This window comes from Elephantulus edwardii, unplaced genomic scaffold (assembly GCF_000299155.1).
Source record: "Elephantulus edwardii isolate Elephantulus edwardi_28Jun2011 unplaced genomic scaffold, EleEdw1.0 scaffold00015, whole genome shotgun sequence".
In the NCBI taxonomy this organism is placed as follows: domain Eukaryota; kingdom Metazoa; phylum Chordata; class Mammalia; order Macroscelidea; family Macroscelididae; genus Elephantulus; species Elephantulus edwardii.
The window spans coordinates 6,469,827-6,482,293 of record NW_006399765.1 but is presented as its reverse complement, the minus strand read 5'-3'; the positions used below and the strand labels follow the sequence as shown (position 1 = coordinate 6,482,293).

Below are 12,467 nucleotides of genomic sequence, written 5' to 3'. Positions count from 1 at the left end.
CACATCAGTGTCACAGTGTTTAGCATCACAGCAACCATGAGTTACCTCTGTACAGCAATGCACAGACCAGTGCTATACCACTTAGAAGAATGTTTGACAAAAAAACAATTTAAACAAGGCCTGAGGGCCACAGATTAAAATCACCCACCTTGGGCTTGGTAGCATAACTTTCTGTCCACTAGGCCAACATAGCTCTCTCTATATTGTTGTTGTTACAAAGAGATACAAATCAAAATAACTATGAGATATCATCACATCCTGGCAACAAAAGTAATGTTCAATAAGACAGTTTACAAGTGCTGTTAAGGGCACGGAGAGATTGGAACTCTCCTACAATGCTGATGAGACTATAAAAGGGTGCAACCATTCTGGAAAACAATTTGTGTTACCTTAGAAAGTTGGGAGCAGAAATATTATTTGATCCAGCAATCTTACTGTATCTCAAAGAAGTTAAGAGCTGCTATACAAACTGTCATACACATACCTAGGTTTACTACAGCATTATTTACAATGGCAGAGTTGGAAACAACTCAAGTGCCCATTAACAGACAAATGGCTAAAGAAACTATGATACATTCACACAATGGAGTATTACACATCACTGACAAGTAATCAAGAATTGATGAAACACTATGAAACAAACATTAATCTAGGATAAATTATGCTGAGTGGCATAAATCAGTTACAAAACAACAATTACAGTACAAGACCATAAGGAAAAGTTTACACACTGACACAATCTTGGATTGTTAACAGAGATAGCAAGGGAAACAGGGAAGTAAAAGTTCATAATAGATAAGTAGTGTGAAGGGAAAGGTAAAATATAATAAGGAGCTGATCAGACATTGTAATTAATTGTTTTTATAAATTGGAATTAAAATAAAAAAATAAAGTATCTATGAATGATTGAATAAAAACCCAATGATTTATAAACTTTCATTCAAATTTCTAAAAAGAAAAAAGAGCAAAAGAGAATATATGCTACCAGGTCAGCACTATATAATTTCTATTATGCTGGCCAAGGTGGGAATAGACAGGAGTCACATTTATTATTATGTGAATTAGCATACACATGTTTCAGGGAGGAGGAGACATAAATTTGTTTGAGTGGCAGTTTAGCAATAACCATGAACATTGAAAATCCCTGCCAGAAACACTATCGTAAATCATCCAAGTTAACATGACTGGTTATGAGCAAATAACACTCCGTATATCCTGCTCTGGTGCTATTCTTGGTGAGATATCCTGAATCTAAACACCAAGGAAGATCAGACCAAGTAAGCATCCAAGCTGAGGGGATTCTACACAACAACTGGTTTGTACTCTTCCAAAATACCAAGGTCATGAAAGACAAAGAGTAGGACACTCTTCCAGTTTAAAAGAGATTACAAAGAAGTGTACATTATAGCACACAAAGATTGTTCCTTTGGACATGCTATTAGAAGGGACCAGTCCCTAGAGATGACATCCTGCTTGGTAAAGTGGACAGTCAGTGAAAAAGAGAAAGACCATCAAGGAGACAGCCTGACACGGTGACTACAATGAACAAGACCAGCAGTGTTTCCTTCTGTTGTATGTAGGGCTCAAATCCACTCAATGGCACCTAATAATAACAACAGAGCCATGACAACTGAATGTGATGTGTAATGTTGAATTCGACTCTGCCCAGAAAAAAAAGTGCTTTTCTCCTTCCTTTTCCTGCAAGACAACAGTCATCATCAGTGATTGCTGTTGACTCTGAACCAACTCATAACTGACCCTCCTGTAAGAATCAAATATCAAAAACTCAGTTTCTGACAAAGTGCAGCTACCTCCATCCCACTTGTGTAGTTTCCAGCGAGCAACCTCCCCCACCTGTGACAAACCACACTCTGTTGGTCGACTTCCATAAAGTGGAACTCTTCTTCAAGGACATAAGGGATTTTTTCTGCAGCCCTGTGTCTGAAGTAACCAGTCAGACTCAAATAGGTCTCCAAGCTGCTTCCCCACCAATTAGGCTCAAACAAGTCTCCAAACTGCCTCCCTGAGCTATGGCTAACCAATAAAGAGCAAACTAGTACTAGAACTGCTATAAGTAACCAATCATAAACTGTGTAGCTAGACAAAAAAGCAAGAAAGTATAAAAGGGAGGGCTCGATTTGTCTTGGGGCTCTCGGGTGGATGCTGCTGTGTCAGCATGTGGGAGCCTGGGTTCGAACTCAAAATAAACTTTATTAATTTGGCTACTTGGCTCGGTTGCTGTGTCAGCATGTGGGAGCCTGGGTTCGAACTCAAAATAAACTTTATTAATTTGGCTAATTGGCTCGGTGGTCTTTTCTGGGGACTCGCTCCGTTACATTTCCAATGGGTTTATGGAGGCTGTAAGTCACACAAAGGAAGACTTTCCATCTTTCTCCCTTAGAGCAGCTGGTGGACTTGAACTGCCAGGGAGGAATGGCTTTTCAGTTAGTAACACAGCTCTCTATGGACTAGCTGAATACAGTCTGCAAACTAGGTAAGAAAATTGTACTGAGGTGTTCTGATTCTTCTAACTATCCAGGGCTTGTGTAAGATCCTTGTTTTTTAGGAAGAACATGGTAAAGGTCCATTACTCTTAAATAGTCCTGGTTCCAGTGGCCCAGTGGAAAAGAGCTGCACTGCCAAATAAAGACAGAAAGTTCAAATGCCCCAGCTGTTCCGTGGGATAAAGACGAGCAGTTTCCTCCCATGCAATTAACTGCCTCGGAAAACCTGCTGGAGGTCAGTTAGGAATTGGTTCCAACTTGATGGTATATAACAATATACTAAAGTAAATATGGTAAAAAGTTAACCTGTAGGGAGCTCTGGTGGCCTAGTGGCAACAAGCTGCACTGCAATCTCAGTTTAAATCCACCAGATGCTCTGCTGGAGAAGGAGGGGCAGTCTCCTCCTGTACCAGTGAGATCCCAACGGCGCGCGCACACACACACACACACACACACACACACACACACACAGTTAACCTGTAAGAAATCTGACTGTGCAACAATGAAAGAATTTTTTTAAAGAGAAAAGTGAAGCTGCACTGCAATCTCAGAGGTATGCAGTTTAAATCCACCAGATGCTCTGCTGGAGAAGGAGGGGCAATCTCTCCTGTACCAGTCAGATCCCGACAGCACACACACACACACACACACACACACACACACAAAGTTAACCTGTAAGAAATCTGATTGTGCAACAATGAAAGAATTTGTTTAAAGAGAAAAGTGAACCAAGGGGGAGGAGGGAGGAAAATGTGCAACAATGAATGAATGGAAATCCAGGTTTTCTGTAAACTTTCACTAAAATATCAATTAAAAAAAGAGAAAAAAGAAATCTGGTAAGGGATGCAAATGGGTGCTTTTTGTACTATTTTATATGACTTTTATATAAGTCTAAAATTACTTAAAAATAAAAAGTTTTAAAAGAATACTTCTTGAAAGTGACTGCCTATGGGATGTGGAAATGAACAAATATGGGCAAAGAATTTCTTTTCACTCTATGCATTTTTATAGTTGTACTGTATGCACAAATTGCTTTTTTTAAGTAGGTAATTAACCTTTTTTTAAAAAAATACTAAAACAACCTCTTTGATCTTTGCAAAATCACTTCCAGGAGCTTATACACAAATGGATAAGGGTATATGTACAAAATTATTCCCAAAAAAACCCTCAAAAAACAAATTGTTCCTTGTAGCATTATTTATAATAATGATAATCTGGAAATAACCCAACTAATCAGCAATAAGGAACAAGTTAAATCCATTAAGGCACATCCATGTACAATGGCCCACAAAGCAGCTACTTAAAAGAATGAAGATTATTTGTGCTAAGATGCAAAGATGTCCATAGGGTTAAGTGTAGAAGTTTTATGTAACAACAAATGTATACAGTGATTCCAAAAATCTTGCTGAGAGTTGTACAACGGAAAGACAGTACAATGAATTTTTACCAAATTTGATTATTGCATTTGACGTGACCAAACTAAAAACTGTTGCTAGGTGCCATCTAGTTGGTTCTCACAGTGACACTATATATAGCAGAATGAAATATTGCCATGTGATATGCCATCCTCACATTCTTTGCCAGCTTTGAGCTCAGTGCTGTACTAACTCTATCAATCTGTCTTACTGTGGATCTTGCATTTTTTGATGAGCCACTTCTTTTCTAAGCACAGTGCCCTTTTTCAAGGACGAACCCCTTCTGACAGATAACATATCCAAGATGAGACCAAGTCTCATCACCCTTGCTAGGAAGGAGCCTTCTGTCTGCACTTCTCCCTACACAGATTTGTTAGTTTCAGTTATAGCCTATAGGATTTACTGAAGAAGCTCTGATGCTGTGGCCCACAGTGTGTTGTGTTTTTAACCAAAAGGGTTCATATCCCTGGTGGTCTGAAACAATCAGTGAGTGGCTCCTTGGGAGAAAAATGTATAATGTCCAGTATTGTAAAAATGTATGGCTTTGGAAACCTAGTAGAGTCACTCAATTTGAGGGAATTTGAGTTTTTGAGTACTCATTTATAACTATATCCACAGATCTATAAGGAGCTCTGGTGGCTTAGTGGTAAGGAGCTGCACTGCCAACCCAAAGGCATGCAGTTTGAATTCACTAGCCTTTTCCATGGTAAAAAAAATGGGCAGTTTCCCTCTGTGTGACTTACTGCCTCTGAAAACCCCCTGGTGGGTGAACTAAGAGTCAGTTTCAACTTAATGGTATATAACACAACAACAGGTTAGATAGGTATAAACAAAAAGATATATAAACACACACACACACACACACACACACACACACACACACACACACGGAGCTCTAGTGGATTAGCAGGCAAGGAACTGCATTGCCAACACAAAGGCGAAGGTTCAAATCCACCAGGTGCTCCGTGGGAGAAAGATGAGCAATCTCCTGTGAAAAGTTCTGAGTTGGTTCTGGCTCAAAGGCACACAACAACGAAGGATATATACCTAAGAGTTTTATTAAGTGGTTATTTTTAGCAGGTATCATTTTGGGGTTTCTAATTCTTTTTTTCTGTATTGTACATTGATTATTCTTGCCATTTTGGGGGGAATTAAATCTATAGTACATGTACATGGGCATGCATGAAATTCATTTAGGAAGTTTGGGAGACACCTGAAGGAGAAGGGTAGGGAGAAACAGACCAATAACTAGGATAATAGACTGACAAGGCTGGGACCTCTGAAAATGTGATGACACTACCACGCCTACTGCAATGTGTCTGGAAGACAGAAATAAACTCTCTCGCTTTGCTGAAGCCACTGTAATTTTGAGTTCTCACTGTATGTAGCTGAACTAATATCTAAATAATAGAAATAATCATAATTGCAGCAATAGCAGTTACCGAACACCTACTAGGTTCTAGGCACCATGCCTAAGCATCTTATACTCATCTGTCGATCCTTACATACAATACAATAGGATGAGTACAATCATTACTCCCGTTATTCCTCAAAGATGAGGAAGCTGAGCACAGCTAGGTTTCAAAATCTTTAACATGACCTGTGATGCCTATTGACTCTGCCAACATAGGCTTGACTGTCAGGCCAAGACAGCAGCACCAATGGCTACAAAGGGCTCCCTGGTATTCTGACCCCCGCAAGGACACCTGAGAGATATGACAGGCTGCAGGCACAAGCTGTCAGCACTGGGCTTAATCAATAGCCTACAGATACCAGTATGACTGTTGAGAGGCTTCCAAGGTCCTGGGCTAGAATCCCAGCCCTGTGCTAATGGCTGGCTGGCAGATCACGTCTCTCTGCACTTCAGTATCCTTATCTTCAAAATGCCAAGTACCTCCCAGGATTGGAGGGCTCAATATCCGCAAGGCAGAGCTTGGCGTGCAGTAGGTGCCCCTTTCCTTGACTAGGTATCTAACTTGAGAAGGCCACACAGGCATAGGATACTCATAATACACACACACTCACAAAATACACATACTCAGGTAACCCATAGACTAGAAAGGTAAAAGCAAAAGTAATTCCTTGAATACAAATCCCACACATCTTTGCCCAGCTTTTCCCTGACTCTTTGTTTCCATTTTTTAGACTCCCACAGCACAAGTTACCCTATACTCCATTTCTTGAGTGCTGTCCCTCCTGCCAACCTCTTTTTTTTTCCTGCCAACCTCTTAAAGCTTGTGTGATTGCTACAAAAACTTCTTAGTGCCCTGGTTTCACTTTCTCCTCCACATCCTTCTCACTCCCATTCAACTTACTTTTTTTATCTTTGCTGCTGCTGTTCCCTTGCAAGGAATGCACTTCTTCTGAGTTTTCCTCTAGAAAACTCCTACTCATCCTTCAAAACCCAGTTCATATACTATTGTTCCTGTGATAGCTTCCTTACTCTGCACATTACCGTAATACTTCAATGCCTGCACATATATTTGTTGTTGTTATGTGCCATCGAGTCGCTTGCGATTCATAGCAACTCTATGTACAAAACATCTATAATATCATTTTACACTTCTAAGAAGGATGCTCTGGTGTCTTCTTGTTGTGTGCTGTTGAGTAGAAGCCAACACATAGCTGAACCTCCAGTGGATCTTCAAAGGTAGTAGTGGCTTAGTGGTGAGAAATTGTGCTGCCAACACCAAGGCATGCATTTCAAATCCACCAGCTGCTCCACAGGAGAGAGATGGGCAATCTCCTCCCATGCAATTTACTGCCTCTGGAAACCCACTGAAGAGTCAGCTATGGGTAGGTTCCAACTCGACAGTACACGACAACAACATACTACATGTATAAAGAGCTCTGGTGGCAAAGTCTATAGATAATTACACTGCTAACTCCAAGGTTGGGCTCTGCTTTTGTAGTTCAAATCCATATGGGAGAAAGATGAGTAGTCTCCTCATTTGTCATTTATGCCCCTGAAAACCCAGTGGAGGGTCAGCTCTGAGTCATAACTGACTTGACAGCAATGTGTATACTAGACACATACATCCATGATAGCACTTTATTACAGTGCTAAGCATTTGTTGATAAGCCTGTCTCCCTGGGCATCCTAGACATTCCAACCAAGGTCTGTATTTTACCTATTGAAATCTCTCTGGAGTTACAGGGGGCGTGCATTAGTGGAAGCTATTACCCAAGTCCCTGCATGGAAGCAAAAGCCATTTCAACATGAAAATATTCACTAATGAACTGAAATGAGTTCTCAGACAAAACAGCCCTCCGGGTTTTTCTCTAACAACTAGCCTCATCTTATGCCCTGGGCTTTCTGGGGCAGCTGTTCTCAGGCTACAGCTGGCAAATGCATTATAAAATAACTGCAGGATTTCATGAAATTATGGAAGCAACATTGAATTTAAATAACACCATCAACAAAGGAGAGTCTGGCAGAAAGATTTCCCCTAAAAAAATAAAGGGTGAGAAACTCAACAAGATGATGGATTAACAGCACTAGAGAATGGTTTGAAAATCTGATGAGTGAGAGCATGCAGCAACTTTCGTTTAACCACGGTGATTCACAGAGTTTTCAAGGTCCTGTTGTTCCGGAAGTGGATGGCCCGTCCTGCTTCTCTGTCTTAGTCTGGAAGCTCTGCTGAAAGCTGTCTACCACAGGTGACCCTGCAGGTATTTGAGATACTGATGGCACAGCGTCCAGCATCACAGCAACGTGCAAGCCACCACAGCACAGCAAACCGATAAACAAATGGTGGAAAAGTAGAGGGTCTGTGAGAGAAAAACCCTCAATAAGAGGGGACCAATGCTATTATAGCAACAATAGACCTGCGCATGGCAGACACTGTGATACGGCTTCATGCTGTTAATGGAGTCACTCTGAATTGTAGTCCATTTATAGCATCTAATAATAAAGAATGTTTGTCTTGAGCATTTCAAGATGTATCTATATAAGATCAAGCTGGCAACGCATTTCAAGATGTATCTATATGAGATCAAGCTGATAACAGCATCTGAAAAGATCAAGAGAATAACCTTAGAGGGCAGTGAGTGTATGTTAACTGGGAAGGAACAGTTAATGGGAGAGGATCAGAAAGGTTGTACACCTTGGAGAATGTGATTAAAGTCACTGAATTGTTTCTATGTGGTAACTTGAATTGGTTTGTTCTGCTGTATACATTTTCATCAACAATAAAAATAACTGGAGAAGGAAAAGAATATGTGGCAATGAAACCTAGACTTTTTGGAGCCACAGAAGCTAGATGAACCCCCAAAACTACTGCCTTGAGATAATCTTAAACCCTTAAAAGCAAAAATACCCCTGAAGTTTTCTTAAAACCAAACAACGGTTTAGCTTAACAAATAAAGGAAGTTTGCCTTGAACGTTATACCCTTTTAAGAGTTTTCTGCTGGCAATGGTGGAAGAGTAACTTGAAAAAGGAGGGTCAGAATGATTGCAAGGTTCTAAAAATATAACCAATATCACTTAATTATTCATTTAGAGACTACTGAGTTGGTGTATGCTGTGTTGTGTACAGTTATAAAAAATATAAATAAGTTATATATAAGGGGACAAACAGCAAAACCAAGGGGAGTCTACTGTCATTTCTGCCAAAGGGGAACTTCTTTATGACCACAGTGAAGAGTCTAGATGTAATGGGTGGTATATCATACAATGTTGTTTCAAAAAGTGACTCCAAATAAAATCTACACTTGATTCCTTCCCTGTTAAGTCGATGGATCATCATAAAGCTTTAATTCTTACCTGAATATTATAGATTCTAAGACAAACTAGCCTTACATTTATGATTTTTGCATTGATGTCTGTGCTTATTTAATCTTTTTATAGTCTAAGCATCAGTGTACAGTTTCTGCTGTCTTCTAAATTTTGCAGATTAGACATAAGAATTATCTCTGTAATTTTTTTAGATTAGAAAAACCTCAAAGCTTCTTTCTGCTATGAATGAAGATGAAAAAAGGGCCTCCTCTCTTAAAAAAACATTTACCAAGTTGAAGAATGATGTGAGGTGGGCCAGCAGGGTCCAGAACACACATGACAGCCTGGATTCTAACTTGGACTCAACCCTGGACCTTGTTTCCCTTCTGAGGTGTCTCACTGGTTCTCAGCAGTCAAAACCAATAAAGCCACAGCTGAGCTCCTTGCCCACTCGCCTGCCAATAGAGAGGGCAGCAGGCTGAACACGTACTTGTAGATGGCGCTGTCCTTCTTGGGGCTGTGCTGTGGCAGGAGGCTGTGGGAATACTGATGCACACCCAGGTCGTACAGCGAAGGGAAGTCCTTGCCACAGAGGTGGCAGCGGTAGCTCAGCTCCTCCTGGTGGCTCTTGATGTGTTCCAGAAATGTGTCGAGCTTTGGGAACGTCTGGGCACAGCTCTTGACCACACATTTATACACCTTGAAGGAAGACGTACAAAGCATGTGAGTGGAGGCAGAGAATAAGCAGAGTGGTCTCCACTGCTTCACTACCCTCCAGTATAGCAGGTGAACCACTAGGGTCATGTTCTCTGCCACTGGAGCCCTGGTATTACTTTGACGAGAGGATCCTCTCCAACTAAGCAAGGTAGCTCTAGTAGCTTAGTGGCAAGATGCCGTGCTGCAATCCAAAAAGCACACCAGCTCTGAACCCACCAGCTGCTCTGCAGGAGAAAGGTTGGCAGTCTCCTTGTGTGTGATTAATTGGCTCTGAAAACCTGCTGGAGGGTCAGCTATGAGTAAGTTCCGGCTCAATGGCCACAACAACTCCCTCTAAGCCAGTCACTACAGTCCCCTAATCTTTGCCTTATGCTCTGTATGATATGAATATGTTTAGAAAAATTACCTAAAAGTTGGAAATATAGTGAAAAGATGACTGACAGCTATTTATGTCAAGGTAGAATTGTTGATTGTTGTTATGTGCCATTGAGTCAGAAGTGACTCATAGCTGATAGGTGACCCTCCAGTGGGTTTTCAGAGACAATAAATAACACAGGAAGAGAATTCCCACCTTCCTCAGGCAGAGTAGCTGATGGATTCAAATCACATGTCTTTTGGCTGGCAGCACACCTCCTTACCACTAGGCCACCAGAGATCCAATGTCAATGTTGATGTTAAGAGTTGTTATATTTTAGCAAACATCAAATGCTGGTGAGGTTGCAGAGAAACTGGAACCCTTATTCACTGTTGTTGGGAATATAAAATGGTACAACCACTGTGGAAGGCTGTATGGCACTTTCTCAAAAAGTTGCAAATAGAAATACCATTTGACCCAGCAATTCCACTACTGGGAATTTACCCTAAAGAAACCATAACCTCCACCCAAGCAGATATATGCACACCTGTGTTTATTGTGGCTTTGTTAGCAATTGCAAAGAGTTGGAAACAACCCAAGTGCCCATCAACAAACGAATGGATAGAGAAGGCGAGCTCTGGTGGCCTAGTGGCAAGAACCTGCACTGCAAGCCCAGAGGTGCGTGGTTCAAATCCACCAGATGCTCTGCTGAAGAAGGAGGGACAGTCTCCTCCTGTACCAGTCAGATCCGATTTGACGGTACACACATAAAAAAAAAAAAAAAAAAAAAAAAAAAAAACACGAATGGATAGAGAAGTTCTGGTATAGTCACACAATGAAATACTACGCTGCATTGAAAAACAAGGAACTCATGAAATATTATTCAAAATGGGTGACCCTGGAGGACATTATACTGAGTGAAATATCTCAGTCACAAAAAGACAAATACTGCATGGTGCCACTGTTGTAAAACGGGACTTACACTGGCATTGAGGGAAGACAGCAGGAGGGGATAAATGATGTATACTGCACTGAAACAGATGAGGGAGAGAACTGTTAAAAGGGATATATGATTGTGTATTATTGTCATGACAGGAGTTCAGAAGGAAGGCTGCACAGTGGTGTGGACTTAGGGGGAGAGACTGCATAACAATGAAAGAGTTTTACTTTTCAAGAAGAGTGAATTGCGGGGAGGGCATAGCAGGGAGAAAAGTGAAACAGTAAATGAGTGGAAACCCTAAGTCTTTGCAAACTTTCATTAAAATTAATAAAATAAAAGAGTTGTTGTATTTTAAAAATAACCTCCTGGAATAGTTATCACACAACTTGGCAATTCTATTCCTAGGTATGTACCCACAAGAATTAAAACACATTTGCATAAAAGTCTACATGAATGTCCATAAAAACATTATTTATTTTTTAAAAAGCCCAAAAAATTATTTTTAATAGCCAAAAAGTAGAATTCTGATGTTCATCAGTTGATTAATGGATAAATGTGGTATAGCAATGGTAAAGTATTTTACCACAAAAAGAAATACCTTTTTTTAAAAAAAAAACAACGAAGTTTTGACCTATGTTATAACATGAACAAACACTTGAAACCATGATGTTAAGTAAAGGAAGTCAGACCCAAAGGACACATGCTGAATGATTTCCTTTCTATGAACTGTCCAAAACAGGCAAATCTTTGGAGCCATAAGACAGATTAATGGTTAGGTGCTGGAGAGAGGGAGGAATGGGGAGAGATTGATAATGGGTACAGACTATTCTTTGGGGATAATCAAAGTGTTCTGGAATTAGATAAGTGTGATGGCTGCACAATCTTATGACTATATTAAAAACTACTTATGAGTATTCTTTAAAAGGGTGCATTTTATGGTAAGAGAATTCTATTTCAATAAAAAGAATAAAAGAAGAAGAATGGAGTTGTAAATCCCCTTGGGTAAGTTTTTAGACATCAGAGCTTCTCAGGGCATTATGAATTTTTGTTTCTGTATGTGACTCTCCTTACTATATGACATTCAGGAGGAGGGCTTTCTCTTTATGGCCAGCACATGGTGGAGTCAGCTGGCCCTGCCCAAGCAGAGGAAGTCTGACTCAGCATGGGTAGTAAGAGGACATTTCTGGGCAAGTGAAGCCCACTCCCATCCCTTTATAGGTTGTATTCAAGGGTCCATACCCAACAGGGCTGGTGACAGGGTGGCTATGGTTAGTGGCCACTCACCTACCTGCTCGTTTTTATGCTGGGTCATATGAGACTTGAGCTGGAAGTAGGTGCTGAACTTGCTAGGGCAGAATTGGCACAGGTAGGAGCTATCGATGAGGACCACCTGCTTGGTCTCCAGCTTGTCCCCCTCATCTTCATCTGCCGTGGACAAGGCCTGGGCTGGCGGGGCACTCGACAGGGTCTGGCTCAACCCTGTGGACAAAGTCAGAGAAGAAAGTCACTGCAAAGAACAGAGAGAATCAAGATGGAGGGACACAGTGTTAAGGAAAGGTACAGAGAGTGTCCACTACGTGCTTTACTGGGTCCACCCCACCACCTACTATATGCTCAGTTGTAGACACTGTGCTCAAGGCACAGCCAGCTAGTACGTACTGAGAAGCCCGTCCCGATGATAAAACAATGAAAAGGCTGCAAAAATTAAAAAACCCCACTGCCATCAAGTCAATTCTAACTCATAGCAAGTCTCCTCTCATGTACAGGTGAGAGCCGACTGCCCCAGAAGGTTTCCAAAGCTGTAGTCTGCCACATTTAT

General features: G+C 40.9%; 1 protein-coding gene across 2 annotated transcripts in view; it reads right to left on the bottom strand.

The window, feature by feature from the left end:
• ZNF341 (zinc finger protein 341) overlaps positions 1 to 12,467 on the bottom strand; it is a 67,705-nt gene that overhangs the window by 26,103 nt on the left and 29,135 nt on the right. For both annotated transcript variants that reach the window (XM_006881451.1, XM_006881452.1), the window contains exons 9-10: positions 11,937 to 12,127; positions 9,127 to 9,335 (exon numbers count right to left, since the gene is read on the bottom strand). In XM_006881451.1, the coding sequence (XP_006881513.1) occupies positions 9,127 to 9,335; positions 11,937 to 12,127 (400 nt within the window). The remainder of the gene's footprint in view (positions 1 to 9,126; positions 9,336 to 11,936; positions 12,128 to 12,467) is intronic.